We start from the raw sequence: 20,305 nt of genomic DNA, 5'->3' as shown, positions 1-20,305 counted from the left end.
CTAAACTCTCCGACACCTCGGAATCTGGGGTAATAAACCAGCTAGGCAAGGCCGCAAATGCATGTATCAAAGAGCCAAGTCTTCCATCGTGGTGGTCTGGTGGGGGGACAGTCCTGAAAGCTGGCCCTTCACAGTCACCACGGCGGGACCAGCCTCTTCCTGTTGTGACATCTGGCAAGTTTCAATAATCATCTTGATAATGGATAATAATGGAAAATGAATAAGTTAAGTTAACTTAAGTTAAATATTAAGTTATCTATATATGCACAGCCGCAGACACGCAATTAGGCTTAGCGCTGTATTGGCCCTGGTCTGTTGACCGGCTAAAGGATAATCTTGAAGCCGAAGCGCGGGTTCGAGTTAAGCGCAGGTCTCAAGGTCAGTCGTCGTCATGGCCAGGACTCAAGGTAAACCATCAAAGAACCACAACTCCCCGCGCTCCTCTACAATCCCATAGCATTTAATACCTGAAATACTCGCGACTCTATTCTCCTCATTGAGCAGTCTTATCCTCACAATCGGCGCTCCCACGACTGAAGGGCAGTTGGGAAACCACAGTAGCTACACCAGCGATCAAGGCAGCCCTCAATACACCCAGCCCCCCCAACCTCGAACTCTCAACATCCCAACCACCACCATGGCGAACCCCCTCGACACCGATGCCGGCTCTGAGCTTTTCAGCAGCTACGAGGCTGAGCTGAAGCTTGTGCAGGCGGATTTAAACCAGAAGCTCGACCAGATCCCAGAGCTCTCGGGCGAGCCGCGCAAGGCTGCCATCTCTCAAGCCGAGCGCGCATTAGAAGAGGCAAACGAACTCGTACGTCCCCTTTCCTTCAATCCCTCCGCCCCTTATCTTTTGCGCAGTAGCCCGAGACCCGGACTAACCCCTCATAGCTCGACCAAATGCGTCTCGAGAAATCCAATATCCCCTCCGCGGCACGCACGAAGATCAACCAGCGCTTCCGCAACCACGAGACCGACACTGACTCCGCCAAGAGGCGACTTGCAAACCTGTCGAACGACCGCGCGGCCCTCTTCGGTGCGCGCTACGCCGATGATCCAAGCGGCGGGGACGTACAGCTGGAGCAGCGACAGCAGCTTCTGAGCGGGACGGAGCGACTAGACCGGTCGACACAGCGGCTGCGGGATAGCCAGAGGCTTGCGAACGAGACGGAGGATATTGGCGCGAGCACGCTGGCGGATCTGCATCGTCAGAGGCATGTGATTGATCATACGCATGAAACGCTATTGCAGAGTGAGGGATACGTGGATCGGAGTGTCAAGACGCTCAAGGGGATGGCAAGGAGGTGAGTTCACTTTTTCTTTTACAATTGTTATTATGGGGGGAGGCAATGTGGGGAGATACGGAAGGGGAGCATTGACGCCCGAGCTGATTTTGGTGGTAGGATGGCGACGAATAAGATTATTACGATTGCGATTATCACGGTGCTTGTGCTACTCATTCTTGCAGTCATTGTCAGCAAGTTCAGGTAGATTGGGAAGCGTGGGATTGGGATGTATATACGGCCTAGATATTGTGCGTGCGTGAGGATCGCCCCTATTTAAGGGGCGACGCCTCTTTGGAGTTTGAGAGTTTGGAGCCTGGTGCGATGCGATAGTTCGACTAATCGATTTTTTTACTCTTTCTTATGAGATTGTATGATCATGTTTCAAAGACCGCGCGTTTTGGGGGGGCTAAATGTTGATGTGGGATGATTTGTTGACAGCGAGGGTGAGTGATTTTGAGGCTATCTGGACCCTTCGACCACAGAACACAGGGCTCACAATCAACAATGGCCTGTTCTAAATCAACACGCCACTGTTCATTGCGTCCCATGACCCCCCTCCCTTCCTATTTCATCCCCTTGTCCCGCACTTTGTCCCTACGTTCCCCTTCCCTCCTAAATATCTCACATCCCGGGATCAACAAAACACTTATTTTTCATTCAAACCCGTCAAAATGGCACCCCTCGCCCAACTCCTCACCCTCCCCTTCCTCAACCCCTCCACTCCCCCCATCAACTCCCCCCGCACCGGCGGCGTCTTCGGCACCGGCCCCAACACAATCCTCTCCTACTTCTACCCCCTCCCCCCCTCCGACCCCGCTCGCATCGCCTTCTCCACCGGCTTCTGGCCACACGACCGCGCCACCGTGCCCAAGACAATCTACGAGTGCGACCCACCCGCCTCCCAGGGCTTCGAGTCCCGGTCGTACACGTGTTTTAACAACGAGATCGAGCTCGCGGATAACGTGATCGTTGTTCCCGGCGCGGAGGTGAAGGGGGCTGTTAAAGCTGGGGAGGGGGGGGTCGCAGCTGTGAAGGCAAAGGGGGATGGTGATATGAAAGCGCCGGAGCGGATTCGGGATTACCAGCTTAAGAAGGCGAAGGAGGCGCCGAAGTGCGATGGGCGCACGGGAGTGGCGGTTGAGGCGCTACATTGGGGGGCGTGGCAGCATAGTTGTTTTGATGGGGCCAGTGAGTGGGCTAAGCGCGGGCGGGAGGTGAGGGGGGAGGTGCTGAAGGAGAGAGCGGAGAGGGGGTTTGAGATTAATTCGCGGATTAGGAGGATGTGGGAGGAGAAGAATGGGGAGGTGAAAGTTATGGAGGAGTCGAAGGGGGGACGGGGAGGTGGGAAGGAGAAGGCGGTTTTGGAGAGGGAGGAGAGGTTTTGGAGGGAGAGTTTTGAGGTTAGGGAGGAGGGGAGGGAGGTGGATTGTGGGGTTGAGAGGGAGTTTGAGAAGAGGATGAAGGGGGAGGTGTGGGGAGAGATTGTGGAGGAGTATAGGAGTTGGGAGAAGGGAGGGGACGAAGAGGAGGATAACAACGAAGAGGAGGATAACAACGACGAGAACGACGACAAAGAGGAGGAGCAAGAGCCTGAGAGGCCCAGACACAAACCCGGGAGGCCTACAGCCCAGAGACCCGAGGTCGAGAAGCCCAAAGCCAAGAGACCCGAGGTCGAGAAGCCTAAAGCCAAGAGACCCGAGGTCGAGAAGCCCAAAGCCAAGAGACCCAAAGCCCAAAACTCAAAAGCGGCAGAAACGCCAAAGGAACCCGAGAAGCCCCAGAAACAGGAGCATCCAACCCTTGAGCTAGGAAAGTCCCACTACGACCGCCCTAACGCGATGGGAATGAAGGGGAAGCCAGCCAAGGTAAAGGTGAAGGGGAAAAATGGGAAGTATAAGGTGAAGGTGAAGGACGGACACGCAAAGATTGGGGTGAAGGGAAAGAATGGAGAGACGAGGGTGAAGGTTAAAAATAAGGGGGGAAATGTTAACGTGGAAGCTGGTTAATGCGGGAGAGGGGCTGAGTGATGTCGTTGGAGGTAGTATCATTTGGATTTGTCAAATCGATTATCGTACAAACCCGCCAAGTCACGTACACTCCCAGCCTTACAGAGAAAAGGAGAACACTTCCTCTTCGATAATCTAATCAGCCTTTCCAGTGAGGGTTGACATCCAACTCAGTTAACAAGCCGCGGCACATCATACACCACCTCCCCATCCAAAGCAAGCCTTGCAATATTCCACATCACATGTTCCACGCACTCTTTCGCCTTTAACCCCATATGCTTCACAATGTAATTATCGGCCACAAGTCTATCCGCAATCATGCGTCGATGGCACCGCCAATGCACCGCCTCCTCGCACATAATCACGACCCTCCTCTTTTTCTTCGCCTGCTCTATCACCAGTTCCTTTAACTGGGCCAATCCCGCTTTGAATTCCGGGGTAGTCATGTACGCCGCGTAGTTCTTCAAGTCCGGCACGAGCATCTCCCTGTGTCTCATCACGCCCTCCATATTCTCCCTTCGTCCCCCGAGCGACTCCCCAAGCCAGACATACTGCATGTCTGCGATCATGAGATGCCAGCTGGAATGCAGCTTCGCAAAATTGAACTGCGGGCTAACATTTGAGACTGGTCTGGAGCGGATGTCGACGATGTGAGAAACATCCATTGGTTTGAGGAGCTCGGTGAGGCTGAAGAACGGGAGGGTGCTGTGGCCGATGCAGAGGACTTCGGGGGGGTGGAAGGCGGTGAGTTCGACATCGGAACCGAGTTTGATGCTGGATTCTGATTCTGTGGCGTTCTGGGGCATGGGGGAGTCAGGGTCGGGGCTTTCAAAGGGGTTGATGGAGTCGACGTCGACGGACATCTGGGAGGGGAAGGAGGAGCTGATGTCGAACTCGGGGAACGCCTCTAGGACGGGAGATTCTGTTTCTGCTTTGATGATGGGGGATACCTGTGCAATTTTGGCGAGGTTGCTTGTGGTGGGGGAATAATCGCTTTTTGGATGGGGCGAGTCTGTTAGGTCTGGACTTTGACTTCGGCTTTTTCGAGTGTTGTATCCGTGGCGGATGAGCTTCGGTGGAGGAGCGACTCGTCTGGGGTCTACGTATTCTGAGGAGCTGGAGCTACGTCTGCGTTTCTCAATCTGAGTTGGTCGGGTGAGTATGGGACAGACGGTGGGGGGTATGTTTATTTACCTTATAGGCCATTGTCTCAAGCTGTAAAGGAGGTGCTTCTTTGAAAGAGCAATTGGTTGACGGTCTCGCTTTGTTGGTAACAGTATAATATTCTTCTGCTGGCTGACTGTTTAATTTGATATAAAGGCCGTCAATGGTGAGTATGAATAGTTGATGTTCATAATTACGGATCAGATCCGAGAAAAACAAGTGGCAGCAAGTGGCAGCAAGTGAAAAACAAGCTAATTTGAAGGATTGTAGACGGCAGGGGCGGATTTGATAACTTCATGTTTTGGAAGGAGCTACTTTCACGCGGCTGGTGACACAAATATGGAAGTCGCGCTTGTTGGATCGCACTTGCCACGTAGATAGAGTAGCAAATGATCTCTTACAGAGCCTATATCTCTGTTAGAAAACATCGGTTAAGAAGCTGAACAGGTTCCAATCGCGCCGTCACCGACCTCGAGGCACACCACCGCCTACCCCTGAGCAGCAGACCATGACAGCGACAGCCCCGACGGTGACAGCACGCATCGCCAACAAAAAGCACACCATACTCAGAGCTCATCGTCCTTCAAACGCTCCCCTCTCCAAATCCAAGTGCCCTCCGACGATTACGCAGACCCGAGATCGATCCGTCTAACTCTTTTGCGTAATATCGAGCAATCCTGATCGTGAAAGAACCTCCAGTTCGCTGTGGTTATAAAGTAAGTAAATACCATCTCCCATACAAAAACTCAAGATTCCCTTGAGGATGTTCATTTCTCACTTTCCACCCACCCCATCCCACAGCACACATCCAACGCTGCGACCCCCATTTCTGCTCAACCCCAGCCCCTCCATTCACCGGCCCAGCTCATAGTCCTCCTCCCAACATATCTCCCAACCAACGAACTCCCGTAACCCCTCCCCTCCAATCAAAAGCAGTCGATTCTCCCTCCTTTCAGCTATATAACCCCCCTTCCCTTCCTGTTAAGCTCATCGACAACGATGACGAAACGACAACAACGACGACACCGACTGACAACATCAACACGCATGCCCGGAGCCGTACGGGAACTTTATCGTAGATTTCCCTCCTGTGGATCACGGCGAGTTAGGAAATCGGAGTGGCGGCTGAGAACGAAGGCCGGTGGTGAGAATAGGCGCGGGTGAGAAAAAGCGTAGTGATGGTGAGAAACCACAACGACAGCAGCAGCAACCCCAAAGCAGATCCCTAGTGCACCACATTCACGAGTATAATATGGCTATTATTCCAAAATCCAGCAGATAGCAAACCCTCCTCATATATTTATCCTTCTTGAGGCAGTCTAATACTCAGACCGATAGGTAAGGCTTCTCATATACTGCCTTATACTCGAGTTTTGCACTATGTTTGAAGTCTACAGTTATCTCAACCCCTGACTTTCCTCTCCCTGTAAGTATTTTGACGGCAACGTATTGATTTACTCTGTTTTTGGCTGAGTTTTTTTACTGTTTGAAGTCTATAGTCATCTCAACCCCGCTTTTGACTATTCTTGAAGACTTTTTAACCCTCTCTCCCTCCCTCTCTTTCTCAATCTCCCCAATGATGACAACAGGAACAGCAACAGTAGCGATGATCAACAACACCGATACTAATGTCTTCCATCGTAGATCGCAGGGGATCAATCGAAATAGCTTCACCACCTAAAACCAAGGCTAGTGGTGAGAACAGGCGCGGTAAGAAAAGCAGCACGGTAACGGTGAGGGGATGGCGATGAGAACCCCGCGACGGCGATACCACGACACCCAGTCGGTGCATAATAATCCGCAGCCAGATAATTATTCCCACGCGACCCAGCGGATGGCACACGCAGAAGTTCTATTTACTTGTTGAGACATCATTTTTTTTTCGGTTGTAGTCTCATGCCACAGATGCGTAGGAAGGGTATCTTTTATACTCGAGTTTTGGACTATTTTTGAGGTCTACAGTCATCTCAACTCCCCCTCCCCCCCTTCCCCTACTACTTAATCTCCTTGATAATGACAGCAAAGACGACAATGACAATATCAACGCCGATACATCACGCCCACCTGTAAATGAACGAGACACCCTCTTTGGTCGTTCATGCGCGTAGATCGCGGAGGATAATGCGAGCAGCGGTTAAGAAAGCGAGTGGTGATGAGAATAGGCGCCGGCAAGAAAAGGGGTGACGGTGAGAAAGGGGCATCGCAATGAGAAGGGGGCATCGCGGTGAGAAAGTCCCAAACGATACCAACAACCCCACACCAGCTTCCTCAATTCGATGTCGCTAGATCCAATTCCCTCTCTGCTAAATCCAACAGCCGTTCCATGGCTGTGCCATATTGGTGGTAGGTAAGAGTACAGTAGGATTGTTACTGGGCTTCAAAATTTCAGAACCTAAGGTTGAATCTATGGATAAGAAAAGAGGAGGATGGCTTTCTGGCAGCAGTGGTTTAGAGTAAGTATGCAAATCACACGGTGAGCACGTAACTTCTAGGGTATGACTGGTAGAAAAGGAGTATACGGTGTATAAAACCAAGGTAGCACGGACGAGAATACAGTTGTATGCATAACTCTATATCTTCCCCCCCCAAATCTACCCACACAACCCCCAACGCCCCCCAAAAAAAAGATGCCGCTCACACAGTCTCCCCTCTCAAAACTTCCAAACAAAAAGAAAATAGTGTAAAGTAAGGTATGAGAGGTTCCAGTAATACAAATATATATGTAAAAACGAGGCTCAAATATTCGAAATGAGCATAGCCCCGTACCCGACAGTGATGACGACGAGTAAGGTAAGGACAGAGGATGGGACGCCGCGGCTGATGAAGTGTTTTACCTGCAGGTAGCGTTGCCCCGTTTGTGAGTCTTCCATCATTATCGCCGCTGCTATGCGTTAGCCTCACATCATCCCATTACTCCCACAACAATTTCAAAAATGTGGAAGAGAAGGGGGGGAAGATATCTAAGAACAGGGAAGAGGGGAGAGGGGGGGAGAAACTTACTCATATTCGGAAACCCACTAGTCGGCAACCCCATTGCAGCACTACACATCAACGTCCCCCCCATAACCAACAAATTCGGATGCGGATTCTCCATCCCCACCCCCACACTATGGACCAGCGGGAGGATAATCAGCGCCGCCACCGTGTGACTAATAAACGTCGCGACCACCAGGATCAAAGACGCGAACACCACGAGTACAGAGTACAGACTCAGCCCTTCGACAGCGTCGGTGATGGATGCAGCGATGGTGTAAAGGAGGCCGGAGGAGTTAACTGCTTTGCCGAGGGCGAGACCCCCGGCGGCGAGGATGATGATGGTCCAGAGGAAGTTGTTGAAGTCTTCTTTTGTGAGGATGCCGGTGCCGAAGAAGAGGACGAGGGGGATGATGGCTACCACTCCCATGTCGCCTAATACATGCTCCAACTGGTGACTGACACACCACAACACAATAATCGCCAGCGTAACCAACGAAATGAACCACTGGATCCCCGAAAACGGGTCTTTCACCGGCCTTACAGGGACGATAGTCGTGCCCTTCCCCGGCTTAAAACTCGCGAGGAGCAGGACCCAGATGATCAGGATAGAGATGACGCCGACGGGGATGGCGATGAAGAACCATATCGCCCAAGACGGCTGGGGCGACATGATAGCGAGGGCGATGATATTCTGCGGCGAGGCGATGGGGGAGAGCATTCCGCCTATGTTTGAGGCGAGTGCGATGCCCAGGATGAGGGCTTTGGACATGTTTGAGTCGGAGGGGAGGTTGCGCAGCATAGGCTGGATGATGGAGAAGCACAGGACGGGGGCGGCGACGTTGGAGATCCACATGCTCGCGAAGGCTGCGACGAACATATTAGTGACCAGCACTGTGCGCGGGCGGGTTCCCGCTTTGGACAGCACGAGCGTGGCGATGCGTTTAGCGATGTCGTATTTCGACAACGCCGCCGCGATGGTGAAGCCGCCGAGGAGGAGCATGATAACCGGTGTCCACATAGCGGCGAAGATGTACGCCGCGGCAGGTTTAGCGCCGAGGCGGTGGTGTGGCGCGTCGTCTGAGCGGACGACGCGGAGGAGGACGCAGAGGAAGGGGATGAGGAGGGAGGTGACGAAGAGGGGGATGACTTCCGTGGCCCAGAGGAGGCTGACGAAGACGAGCATGGCGAGGCAGTTTTGCTGCTCGGGGACGGACATGATGGGGATGAAGAGGAGGAGGATGAAGAGGGTGATGAGGAGGAGGAGGACGAGCATGGTGCTGCTGAAGAGCCAGGCGGGGTAGTACATGCGTCCCACAGGTGTGTTGATCCCCTTTAAATCCACGAGGCCTTCGTCGTCGCCCTGGAGGCGCGCGTGGCTGGGGTCGGTGTCGGCGCCGAGGAGGGTGCGGCGGATTCCCATGTTCGCGGCTTGGGCTTTGCGCTCGATGCCGATCATTTCGCGCCAGACGGTGTTGCGTTCCCAGACGACGTGTTCGCGGAGATGGAGACGGAGTTCCTTCTTGGCGAGGGTGAGGTCGCCGCCGGTGACGACGTCGGCGTAGATATTCTCCATGCGGCCGATGTTCTCCTCTACGTGCTTGATGGTTGAGGGGCGGAAGACGTATGAGGGGGCGACGGTCCGGCTCATGTATTTCTCTCGGAGGTTGCGGTCGAGGATTTTATCGTATTTCTTGAGGACTTTGCGGAAACCAGTCTGGTTGAGCTGGATGAAGGATTTGAGCTCGCATAGCTGCACGTACAGGCTGACGGTGTTCTTCTTCAGCGAGATGCCGGACGAGTAGTACAGCGAGAATGCCTCGTCGGCGTAGTCGTCGTATGCGGCAACGCTGCTCCGCCGGTTCAACTCCGCGGTGGAATTCCACATCTCCTCTCCCCCATGCGACCCGTCCGCATCAGACGGCGCCGTCATCGACCTTCTAACCTCCGGCTTCCGCCTATTCAGCGCTGTCTCTTCATCATCATCATCATCGCTATCATCTACATCATCCGTCATCGACCTCGTCGTCGTACTCGTCGGCCTCGGATGCCTTGCCGTGTTTCCCCTGTAAAAGCTGCCTGGCCGTCTCCCGCGTCCGTCATGCACGTCCGACGAACCTTCCATGCCGCTCTCCTGTATCTCGGCATCGTATTCCTCCTGCTGCGCGAGCAGCTCGGAGATCTCGCTGAAGATCTCGAGCTCCTTGATCTGGTAGAAGCTGCTGATCTTCTCGAGCTCGACGTCCAGGGCGCGCGTGAAGATCTGGTCGGGTTCGACGTTGCTGGCGAGGACGGGAGACGCCTCGGCGTCGGTGGTTGGGGCATTTTGGCGGTTTTGGGTTTTCTCGAGCTGGTATATTCTGGTTGTGTGGTGTTAGCAATTGTGTCACCCCGTCTCTCTCAAACCTGAGCTCTCCCTCGGCTGGGGCATCCAAGCCCAGCTCCTCTCGTAAAGGCTGCACTCACAATTTCTTGAGATTGCTGTATGCGATGTAATGGCTACTCCAATCCGGCACCGCATTGAACTGTATACTATGCGAGAACTTCATCTCGAACTCCTCCTCCCGCCTCGCGAGCTTCTCGACCCTCTTGGCAAGCCGTCTCGCCTCCCGGGCCTCGAAGTCGTCGGTGGTGTGGTTTGGGGGGTTATTGAAATCGGTGAGCTCGTACGCATCAGATTGTCCCTCCTTGCTGCTCTGTCTGTGACTCTGGTTCTCGTTCCTGTTTCCGCTGTTGTTCTTCTCGGTGTAGGTGCGCGCTGATAGAGGAGGGACAGTCCCTCCCGTCGCCAGTTTCGCGGTTTTTTTTCCCAGCCGACGAATCGGTGGGGATTATTCGTTGTATCGGGAATGGGGCAATTGAAGAATAAATAAGTGGTCAGAGGTCTGGTTTCTGTTACCTTTCTCGAATCAGACACTGGTCGTGCCTGGGCTGGGAGTGGGCTGGGTGAGATGTGGGACGTTGTGATTCGGTGGATTCGGTGGATTCGGTGATGGGAGTTAGTTGGTGGGTTTAGTGGTGATGTTAGTGGGTTGTTAGTGATGATAGTGGGTGGGTTGTTAGTGTTGTTAGTGGTAAATGGCCCCTACAGCTGCAAGATGCACATCACATATTCCGCACATAGGCTATAAATCAGCCGCCACGTCTACCCCAACCCCCTATCCCAACTCTTCTTTCCAGCACGTGGGGAGCATTGTCTTTATTTATATTTGCTTATTGTTGGAGGAGGATTGTTTTATCCAGTCATCACCTCCAGAAACAAACGGCCGCCGCTTCATTTTCAATCATCCACTTTGCAGACATGATTCCGCATTCTGCCATGTGTTACCTTGTATGCAAATCTGTATCCCTACCTATTGACCCCGCTCTCCTCTTCATCGCCCCATGAAGCACCACCACGTACTCCGTATCTAAGACAACCAGCATGTCGTGCCCCTCTTCAGCTCTCCATCTCCGGGTGAGAAAAATGGGCTCGTGCCGTTCCCCTTCTCCAGATGTGGGGAGTACGCGTGCTCTTTTGCCGCTATTGGCAGGTGGAAGGGGTGGCTGCCGTTCTATCCCGCGGCAGGGGCGAGACTAACTCTCATCGCTGGTGACCACACCTTGTAGAGCGCAGATATGTCCATCTTGATGATGAGGCCGATGTTTAGTCCTCCCTACCCACATTGCCGTGCGAGCAACAACGCCAGCCTGATTCCAGTACATTCCTTATTCTTCCAAGCTTCCCAAAACCAGCTTCACCCCCAGCCTGGTCCAGTTCATTCCTTCTTCTTCCAAGCTTCCCATACCAGCTTCACCCCCAGCCTGGCTCCAGTTCATTCCTTCTTCTTCCAAGCTGCGCATACCACCCTCCCCCTACGCCGCCATACCAACCGCCTCCTTAACCCTCCCCAACCCCTCCTTCCCATAATAATCCATCGGATACACATCCCCACTCCCCCTCCAATCCTCCTTCTCTCCCAACACAATAAGCGCCTCATACGGCGTCAACAACGGCCTCGGAAACGCATATCCCCAATCAATACTCAGCCTCGGACACGCGACCTGCACCCAACACTCGACCTCCTCCATCATTGCCAGTTTCCCCGGAAAGATCTCGCTGAGTAGGAGGTAGATGTATGGGATCCCGCGCTCAGTGAGTTTTTTCTCGATCAGGGACATGGTGTGCGGGTTTCCCTGGCGTCCGAGGGAGCCGAGGATTAATCCCCATTTCTTGGCTGATTTGGCGGCGTGGATGGCTGAGCGACGGAGCCCGTGCATCTCGGCGTGGTCGTAGAGCTCGCGGGTGAGGCGGCGAGAGTAGGGGTCGTAGCGGTAGGCGGGGATGGAGGGGTTGTGGATCATGGCGCTCTCGAGGTGGAAGCGGCCGTCGCCGAGGTAGAGGATGTAATCCACGCCATCCGCGTCTAACTTTGGCGACGTGCAGCCGAGGATCTCGCCCTTGCTTAAAGGGGAGATCTGGGGGGTGAGGACTTTAAACCCCGCAGCTTCGAGGGGGGCGCGGACGCCGTGGAGGGTGGCGTTGAACTGGATCGTGCCGACCATTGCGATTGTCTTGCCGGCGGCGAAGTTGCGGGTGATAGTTGCGAGGAGGTGGGCCGTGTCGATGGAGATGTCGACGAAGACGTAGAGGGTCTTGATCTGAGTGACGTCGACGGGGATGAGGCAGGAATGCGCGTAGTGCACGAGCAGGTCACAGCCGAGGGCGCGGGCGGTGTAGTCGTCGATGCAGCAGGCGCCGTAGGTGACGTCGCCCATGATGACGGTTTCGATGCCGGGGCAGAACTGGGAGAGGATGTCGGAGATGGTGGTGGCGAAGAGGAGCAGGCCTTCGGGCATTTGGAGGGCAACTTTGGTGGAAGCGTTGGTGCGGATGCGGTGGATGGTTTTGTGGAGTTCGAAGGAGTAGTTGGGGGGGAGGAGGGCGATGGCCGCGTTGATGTCGGGGTCGTTGAGGATGGAGGGGGGGACTTGGTTTAGTTGCCGTGGTGTCCGCCGGGGGTTTGCAACTGGTGTGGAGTTAGTTTCTATATGTCCAAAAATAATAATATAAACTCACCTTGCACCGCAGTCTCAATAGACGTCCCACTCTCCGCACCCTTCGCTGCATTCTCAGCAGCCGCTCGCCTCCCCACAAATCTCTTCTTCGGCTGCCTCTGGACCACAGGCTCCCGATTCTCTTCCAGATCCGCCGCAATCCCTAGATTTCCTTCCGCTCTATCTTCCTCCATTTCAGCGATTTATATTCGCAGAAGGTGGGGTTGTTGTATCAAAAGTAGTAACTATATTTCATCCGACCCTCTGATCGTCGCCAAAAAGTCGTCAACCCCTCTGCGAGGCTAACGACTTTTTGACAAGGCTACGCTCCGCATGCTTGTTGCGGCACAGTGGCCCGAGCTTTCCCCGCATAACTGTAACCCGGGACCAGGTCTGAACCGACGACATCGACATAACCTTACACAAGGTAGAAAAAACGTCGGCATTTTGAACTTCCTAGACATTCGAACAGCAATGGTGTTACTACGACCAACTGCGAGATGCGTGAGGCGACTCAATGCGCGCCAGCTTAGGGGTTTCGCCTTTGCTACGACGGCTGATCCGGCGCCGCCATCGAGGAATAATCGCGTAAGGATTGTGGAGGTGGGAGCGAGAGATGGGCTGCAGAATGAGAAGAAGACTATATCGACGGATACGAAATTAGACCTCATATCGCGATTGGCAAAGACGGGGTTGAGGGATATCGAGGCTGGCTCCTTTGTATCTCCCAAATGGGTTCCCCAGGTGCATTCATATCTACCTGTACTCCTACTGTGTACTCGAGCTAACATACCGATCCATTAGATGGCAACATCAAACGAAATTCTCGAAAGCATCATAAAAGAAACACCCGACTCAAAATTCCCCATAAACTACTCCTTCCTCGCTCCCAACATTAAGGGTTTCGAAGCCGCCATGGCAGTCCTCAAAGCCGCCGGCCACACCGCACGCCCCGACGCCCCCAAAATCGAATTCTCCGTCTTCGCCGCGGCCACCGAGTCCTTCACGCAGAAGAACCTCAACTGCGACATCGCCACCTCCCTCCAGCGCTTCAAGCCCGTAATCCAAGGCGCCAAAGACGCCGGCTACCGGGTCCGCGGATACATCTCCACGGTCCTCGGCTGCCCCTTCGAAGGGTACGACGTCGATCCCCACAAAGTCGCCGAAGTAGCTACCGACCTCCTCGAGATGGGGGTTGATGAGATCGCCTTAGGTGACACGACGGGGATGGGCACGGCGCCGCGGACGGCGGAGCTGCTGCGGGCGATGACGGCGGCGGGGATTAGGAATGAGGATATGGCGATGCATTTCCATGATACGTTTGGGCAGGCGCTGGTGAATACGGCGGTGGCGCTGGAGCATGGGATTAGGACGTTTGATAGCAGTGTCGGGGGGTTGGGAGGGTGTCCGTATAGTCCGGGGGCGACGGGGAATGTGGCGACGGAGGATATGGTGTATTTCCTGGAGAGTTTGGGGATGGATACGGGGGTGGATTTGGATGCGGTGGCGGATATTGGGGCGTGGATTACGAAGGAGATTGAGAGGCCGAATTCGAGTAGTGTGGGGAAGGCGGTGCTGGGGAGGAGGACGCTGGCTACTTGAGGGATATACTGCTAGGCATTGGATGTAAATATAAATATCAAAAAGCTGTCGAGTCTTGGAAGTGCTTGTAGTAGAGTGATATGGATACAAGTCTCACTATTGTGCAGCGCCAAGTTACGAAACCAGTCCAAAATTCCGCAATCATGTGCCCTCCATGCATATATACCGCATATACCCATTATTTCCTTCTATTTTCCAAGAGCCCCTCTATTATTCTCATTCAAATCCTACCCCAAACCTCCTCCGACCAATTAAAATCACGTGACGTGGCTGTAACTCTTGGCGCTCGCTCATGTTCCAGCAACCTAGCTTATCGTCCCGAAGGGTTGAGCTTCAACTTCCAAGCTCTCACTCCCCTCTCCTCCCACCAGCTCACCCACGCCGCACTCTTGGTAGTGCAGGAGCCCGACATAACTCCCCTCCAGCAAGAAACATCTATATAACACACACCTTCCCTCTCCGCGAAACTCGCAGCCATGACGACCGATCCCCGCGAGTCGTCATCGTACAACGTTACGCCCCGGATTCGGTACAATACCATCGGCGGTGTTAACGGGCCTCTGGTCATCCTCGAGAGTGTAGGGTTGCCTCAATTGGAAGTTGGAAGGGAGGAGGGGCTGATGATGTGGTGTTTTAGGTCAAATTCCCGCAGTACAATGAGATTGTCAACTTGAGGCTTCCCGATGGGACGGTCAGGTCGGGGCAGGTCCTTGAGGCTAGAGGTGCGTATTTGCGATGCAATATGGGTATTTCATAGGTCTGAAGCTGACTGGTTATAGGAACTAGAGCTGTTGTGCAGGTAAGGAGGCCTGGAGCATGGATCGGCTGCAGTATTGACGCAGATATAGGTATTCGAAGGCACAACGGGAATCGATGTGAAGAAGGTTTGCTAGCCCCGTCCCTTCTCTATAGTCGAGACATGTTGCTAACTCCACAAAGACTACAGTCGAGTTTACGGGGCAGAGCTTGAAGCTGGGTGTTTCTGAGGACATGCTTGGTCGCATCTTTGATGGATCCGGAAGGGCTATCGACAAGGGACCGAAGGTGTTGGCTGAGGAGTACCTGGACATCAACGGAAGCCCTATTAACCCATACTCTCGTGTAAGTGGCCTTGCCCATGGACCCCGTGCAGTCCTATGCTGACTGTCTCTCTTACAGGTCTACCCCGAGGAGATGATCTCAACGGGTATTTCCGCCATTGACACGATGAACTCGATCGCTCGTGGCCAAAAGATCCCCATCTTCTCTGCTTCCGGTCTCCCACATAACGAAGTCGCAGCTCAGATCTGTCGACAAGCTGGTTTGGTCCAAAAGCAGGGTGTCACAAACAAGGGCGTGCACGATGGCCACGAGGAGAACTTCTCCATTGTCTTCGCAGCTATGGGTGTCAACTTGGAGACTGCCCGTTTCTTCACCCGCGATTTCGAGGAAAACGGCAGCTTGGAGCGTGTCACTCTCTTCCTTAACTTGGCCAACGACCCTACCATTGAGCGTATCATTACGCCTCGTCTGGCCCTGACGACTGCTGAGTACTACGCCTACCAGCTCGAGAAGCACGTTTTGGTTATCATGACGGATCTCACGGCATACTGTGACGCTCTTCGTGAGGTTTCCGCAGCTCGTGAGGAGGTTCCAGGTCGTCGTGGTTACCCGGGTTACATGTACACTGATTTGTCGACGATCTACGAGCGCGCCGGACGTGTCCAGGGCCGTAACGGCTCGATCACTCAGATTCCTATCCTCACCATGCCTAACGATGATATCACTCATCCCATCCCCGATTTAACTGGTTACATTACCGAGGGCCAGATCTTCATCGATCGCCAGCTCTACAACCGCGGCGTCTTCCCTCCGATCAACGTCCTGCCATCTCTCTCCCGTCTTATGAAGTCTGCCATTGGCGAGGGCAACACAAGGAAGGATCACGGCGACGTTTCCAACCAGCTGTACGCCAAGTACGCCATCGGCAAGGACGCCATGGCCATGAAGGCCGTCGTCGGTGAGGAGGCCCTGTCATCCGAGGACAAGCTCTCCCTCGAGTTCCTGGAGAAGTTCGAGCGCACCTTCATCTCGCAATCCCCCTACGAGTCGAGGACCATCTACGAGTCCCTCGACCAGGCGTGGGGCCTGCTCCGCATATACCCCAAGGAGCTGCTTAACCGTATCCCGGCCAAGATCCTGGCGGAGTTCTACCAGAGGTCGGAGCGCAAGACGAAAAAGAGGCAGGGGCAGAAGGATACGAGGGATAACACGGAGGATACGGCGAAGGCGGGTCAGCAGGAGGAGAACCTGATTGATGCGTGAGCGTGTCGTGTCGTGTCGTGTCGTGACGGTCTTAGGCGTGTTGTTGTGTCTCTTTGTTAGTAGGATAAGAGGGGTTCCGCAGATAGACGGTTTAGTGTATGGTTTCTGTGATGCGTATTGATCGTAGGCGGGTGATTGAGATGATTGAGCAAATACCAGATTATTCAATATGGAATTACATGTTGTTTCATTGGTACATATTGGCATGAGTATTTTTTATTGCATGTGGTTATTGGTGTCGTTGAAAGGGCGCTGTATATTCGATGGCAAGGCTGAAATATAGTGTACCCTCAGGGTTGTTACTCACTCAGCCTTGTCCTTGGCGTCTGCGAAGAGTCACCGATTGGATCTCTGATGAGTTAAATATTCGCGTCGACCCTGAGCATCTTTCACATCCCCGCCACAACTCACAGTTGACTGTCTCAAAAACCTTCAATTCCCCCCCCCCAAACCAAGCCTTACATCTCCCTGCAATTGCTCTGCCTAAGCACGATTGCCCATAGTGCCAATGTCAATGTCTCTGCGTTTATCGGCGAGGAGGACGGCGGCCGCAAGCCTGAAAATGAGCAATGCCCCGGCTCGGCGCTGTGCGTCACAAGCCGCGGCTGCGGCCTCTGGTTCGAATATGCCGGAGCAATTGAAGAATGAAATATTCGTGCGTTCCCTCTCAACTCTACCTGTCTCTACTCCCCGCTCTCCCATTCTAACAAATTCCGCAGAAAGCAGCGAACCTCCCAAACCCAGACCCAGCTGAAGACTCCGCCACCACGACCGTCGTGAACGAGCAAGCGCCGTACATGGTGAAGACCTACGCGCGCCCCGCCCCCATGTTCGTCAAAGGCCAAGGGTCCTACCTCTACGACCTCGAGAACAGGAAGTACCTCGACTTCACCGCCGGGATCGCCGTCAACGCCCTCGGCCACTGCGACCCGGAGATCAGCGAGCTCATCTACTCGCAAGCCAAGACGCTGGTGCACACCTCGAACCTGTACCACAACCCCTGGACGGGCGCGCTGTCGATGCTGCTGGTGCAGAAGACGCTCGGGTCCGGGAGCATGGCGGGCGTCGAGGCGGTGTTCATCTGTAACTCTGGCTCGGAGGCGAACGAGGCGGCTATCAAGTTCGCGCGCAAGGCGGGCAAGGTGGCGGACCCGAGCGGCAAGAAGCATGAGATTGTGTCGTTTAATAACTCGTTTCATGGACGCACGATGGGGTCGTTGTCCGCGACGCCGAATCCAAAGTACCAAGCCCCCTTCGCGCCTATGCTTCCCGGGTTCCGCTACGGGACTTACAATGATGTCGCTGGTGTTGCTGAGCTCGTGACACCCACCACATCTGGCGTGATCGTGGAGCCGATCCAGGGCGAGGGCGGGGTGCATGTCGCTACGCCGGAGTTCCTGGTCGCGCTTGCGAAGCGCTGTAAGGAGGTCGGCGCGGTGCTGATATATGACGAGATTCAGTGCGGGTTATCCCGCACGGGCACGTTGTGGGCGCACAGCGATTTGCCGGCTGAGGCGCATCCGGATATTCTGACGACGGCGAAGGCGCTGGGGAATGGGTTCCCTGTTGGGGCGACGCTGGTGACGGGGGCGGTGGCGGAGAAGATCGCGGTGGGGGATCATGGGACGACGTTTGGGGGCAATCCGCTCGCGTCGAGGTTGGCGCATCATATTGTGTCTAGGCTCTCGCAGCCTGAGCTTCAGTCGGCAGTTTCTGCGAAGTCTGCCTTGTTTGTGGGGCGGATGAAGAAGCTACAGGAGAAGTACCCTAAGCTTGTGGGGGAGATTAGGGGGAAGGGGCTGCTGCTGGGATTGCAGCTTGATCGCGATCCGACGCCGATTGTGGCGGCGGCGAGGGAGAGGGGGTTGTTGGTTATTACGGCGGGGACGAATACGTTGAGGTTTGTGCCGCCGTTGACGATTTCGGAGGAGGAGATTGAGGAGGGGTTTGCGGTGCTGGATAAGGTTATGGCGGTTGTTGCTGCGGGGGGTAACTGATTATAACAGTCAGTAGTTCGGCGTCAAAAGTAGAGTACTGAATCTATAGCTTTGTCAGCCTTTTATGTGGTGTTCAGCGGAGTGAGACTGTAGGTCACAAATAGAAAAGTCTGTATTTCAATCGAGACTCGATTCTGCGCTACTCTAAGCAAAAACAATGCAATGATTTTGTTGCCATGTGCCTGAAGCTATATCCCTTCCCATAAACCTGCAATGCCCATGCAATGCCCATGCAATCTAGAGCCTAGCCCATCTAACTCATCCCCTCATTACGTTCTCATCCATATACCAACCCACACACACTTCCTCTCCCCAACCACTTCCCCGTCCCATTCCGTTCATTTTAACCACCCAACCTCCACTACTAATACACACCACCCCACCATTCGCTTCACACTCACTCCTTCGCCTTTCTAATCGACAACGCCCACCCCGGCGTCATCGGATACAAATGCGGCTTATACGCCGCCCCAAACTCCTTCCTATACCTCTTCTCCCTCCCCACCGCCCACCTCTGCATCCACAACCACGCCACGACACAGAACCCACCCGTCGCAAAGCTGCGCGTCACAAGGAGCACACCGATCCACGAGACGAGCTCAAACAAGTAGTTCGGGCACGCGACGATGCCGAAACCGAAGCCCTTGGGGATCCCGCGCTTGGTGGTGCCTTTGGGGCGCAGGTTTGCCAGGATGACGTGGGTGTTGAAGTTGGCGAGCTCGCCGAAGAGGTATACCGCCAGACCAGCAGCGAGGATGTACGTATCCCTCCCCTCCTTCAGGGGCGATGCAGCAGCGGCGTTGGGGGCAAAGACCCAGTACGCGATATTGAGCATGGAGAGCCAGTAGTACGCCAAGTTCCTGAGGATGTAGGATGCTGGCATGGTGGCGGCGGAGAAGCGGTGGAGGAAGACGGTCTCGAGCTCGCGCTTGATGAAGTGCAGGACGATGAGGGCGAGGGAGATGGTCTGGATGGTTGAGAAGGGGGTGGGCGGGCCGAAGAGGGCAGAGGGGTAGATGTAGGCGCGCAGGGGGTAGGCGAGGAGGAGGGAGAGGAAGATGGGGCCGGCGTATTCGACGACGTAGACGGTGCGCCAGGAGACTTGGGGGCCTGGTCGGGGGGTCAGTCAAGGGCTATAGTATGGGGGGAAGGGGGGGGGGGAGGCATACCAAGGTCCTTGACGGCGATGTCGCCGGTAGCTTGCACGCCGGGGTTCTGCGCCAGGATGCTCAGACGGTCCTTGATGATGCTCTTGGTGGTCGTGTCCACGATGGCGATGCGGTGGTAATCGCGCATCCCAGTGTGGCGCGCAATGATCCTCTTTGCCTCCTCGACGGTCGTGCCAGCGCCGATTTCAATGTTGGAGGGTAGCTTGCGGATTGGCTTTTTGCCCGCTGGATATGAGGTCAGTTCACATGCACCTCAACAAAAATGTAGTTCTCAAAAACCACAAGAGCATAAGGGGAGAGAGACGTACCGGGCGTGGTAACCCTCAAAGTCATAGAAGACGCCATCTTGACAGTTTCTCTTCTCTAAACTTCACTTTTACAACTTCCTCTCTTCCCAATTCGGAGTTGTTGTGTGGTTTCGTTGAGGTTGGCAGGGAGAGAAGGACAAATTTGGAATCTAGAGTGTTGGATGTTACAGTCCAGCCAATCAACGACGAATTCCAAGGCTCAGCCTTTCGCGCCTCGACATAACTCTAATCACAAGGCTGGCCAAGGGATAGACCACAGGGATTCAAGTGGAAGATTCAAAGTACAGTAATAACTTAGAACAAGAACAGATTCAACTTTATTCTCTATAGCAGAGACCGGTAGCATGAACATACCGGTGACAGTAACAGTGCGGTGAGAAGACCGAAGCGGTGACACACCGCCGTGGTTCAAAGATCGTATCCAACTATGGGCACCAGCATCATTACTCCTGTTAT

At 54.3% G+C, this 20,305-nt stretch overlaps 9 protein-coding genes across 9 annotated transcripts; 5 read left to right on the top strand and 4 right to left on the bottom strand.

Moving 5' to 3' along the window:
- Positions 1–398: 398 nt before the first annotated feature.
- Positions 399–1,691, top strand: VC83_08881 (uncharacterized protein). Its single transcript, XM_024472422.1, has 3 exons — positions 399–817; positions 895–1,307; positions 1,407–1,691. The coding sequence occupies exons 1-3, from the start codon at positions 638–640 to the stop codon at positions 1,492–1,494; spliced, it is 681 nt and encodes a 226-aa protein (XP_024320091.1). The 5' UTR covers positions 399–637; the 3' UTR covers positions 1,495–1,691.
- A 269-nt stretch (positions 1,692–1,960) lies between these two features.
- VC83_08880 (uncharacterized protein) lies at positions 1,961–3,295 on the top strand (the record flags this gene model as incomplete). The annotated part of the gene is made up of 1 exon (XM_024472421.1): positions 1,961–3,295. One exon carries the CDS (start codon positions 1,961–1,963, stop codon positions 3,293–3,295), a length of 1,335 nt encoding a protein of 444 aa, XP_024320092.1.
- A 72-nt stretch (positions 3,296–3,367) lies between these two features.
- VC83_08879 (uncharacterized protein) lies at positions 3,368–4,887 on the bottom strand. Its single transcript, XM_024472420.1, has 2 exons — positions 4,490–4,887; positions 3,368–4,437 (listed from the first exon to the last, which is right to left on the bottom strand). Exons 1-2 carry the CDS (start codon positions 4,499–4,501, stop codon positions 3,466–3,468), a joined length of 984 nt encoding a protein of 327 aa, XP_024320059.1. The 5' UTR covers positions 4,502–4,887; the 3' UTR covers positions 3,368–3,465.
- Positions 4,888–6,996: 2,109 nt separating this feature from the next.
- On the bottom strand, positions 6,997–10,620 carry PHO91 (low-affinity phosphate transporter). Its single transcript, XM_024472419.1, has 3 exons — positions 9,899–10,620; positions 7,460–9,792; positions 6,997–7,340 (listed from the first exon to the last, which is right to left on the bottom strand). The coding sequence occupies exons 1-3, from the start codon at positions 9,979–9,981 to the stop codon at positions 7,195–7,197; spliced, it is 2,562 nt and encodes an 853-aa protein (XP_024320058.1). The 5' UTR covers positions 9,982–10,620; the 3' UTR covers positions 6,997–7,194.
- DPH1 (Diphthamide biosynthesis protein 1) lies at positions 10,609–12,711 on the bottom strand. Its single transcript, XM_024472418.1, has 2 exons — positions 12,492–12,711; positions 10,609–12,441 (listed from the first exon to the last, which is right to left on the bottom strand). The coding sequence occupies exons 1-2, from the start codon at positions 12,661–12,663 to the stop codon at positions 11,288–11,290; spliced, it is 1,326 nt and encodes a 441-aa protein (XP_024320107.1). The 5' UTR covers positions 12,664–12,711; the 3' UTR covers positions 10,609–11,287.
- On the top strand, positions 12,712–14,221 carry VC83_08876 (uncharacterized protein). The gene is made up of 2 exons (XM_024472417.1): positions 12,712–13,213; positions 13,274–14,221. Exons 1-2 carry the CDS (start codon positions 12,803–12,805, stop codon positions 14,069–14,071), a joined length of 1,209 nt encoding a protein of 402 aa, XP_024320106.1. The 5' UTR covers positions 12,712–12,802; the 3' UTR covers positions 14,072–14,221.
- Positions 14,222–14,297: 76 nt separating this feature from the next.
- VMA2 (Vacuolar ATP synthase subunit B) lies at positions 14,298–16,550 on the top strand. The gene is made up of 6 exons (XM_024472416.1): positions 14,298–14,649; positions 14,709–14,793; positions 14,851–14,870; positions 14,920–14,955; positions 15,011–15,172; positions 15,230–16,550. The coding sequence occupies exons 1-6, from the start codon at positions 14,548–14,550 to the stop codon at positions 16,373–16,375; spliced, it is 1,551 nt and encodes a 516-aa protein (XP_024320105.1). The 5' UTR covers positions 14,298–14,547; the 3' UTR covers positions 16,376–16,550.
- Positions 16,551–16,751: 201 nt separating this feature from the next.
- ARG8 (acetylornithine aminotransferase) lies at positions 16,752–18,372 on the top strand (the record flags this gene model as incomplete). Its single annotated transcript, XM_024472415.1, has 2 exons — positions 16,752–17,030; positions 17,095–18,372. The coding sequence occupies exons 1-2, from the start codon at positions 16,884–16,886 to the stop codon at positions 18,370–18,372; spliced, it is 1,425 nt and encodes a 474-aa protein (XP_024320104.1). The 5' UTR covers positions 16,752–16,883.
- TSC13 (3-oxo-5a-steroid 4- dehydrogenase) lies at positions 17,970–19,973 on the bottom strand. Its single transcript, XM_024472414.1, has 3 exons — positions 19,850–19,973; positions 19,542–19,766; positions 17,970–19,482 (listed from the first exon to the last, which is right to left on the bottom strand). The coding sequence occupies exons 1-3, from the start codon at positions 19,884–19,886 to the stop codon at positions 18,770–18,772; spliced, it is 975 nt and encodes a 324-aa protein (XP_024320103.1). The 5' UTR covers positions 19,887–19,973; the 3' UTR covers positions 17,970–18,769.
- Positions 19,974–20,305: the final 332 nt, after the last annotated feature.

The sequence above is a fragment of the Pseudogymnoascus destructans genome (genome assembly GCF_001641265.1).
Source record: "Pseudogymnoascus destructans isolate 20631-21 unplaced genomic scaffold scaffold_30, whole genome shotgun sequence".
In the NCBI taxonomy this organism is placed as follows: Eukaryota; Fungi; Ascomycota; class Leotiomycetes; order Thelebolales; family Thelebolaceae; genus Pseudogymnoascus; species Pseudogymnoascus destructans.
The sequence above is the reverse complement of the archived record's forward strand: the minus strand, read 5'-3'. Positions and strand labels throughout refer to the sequence as shown.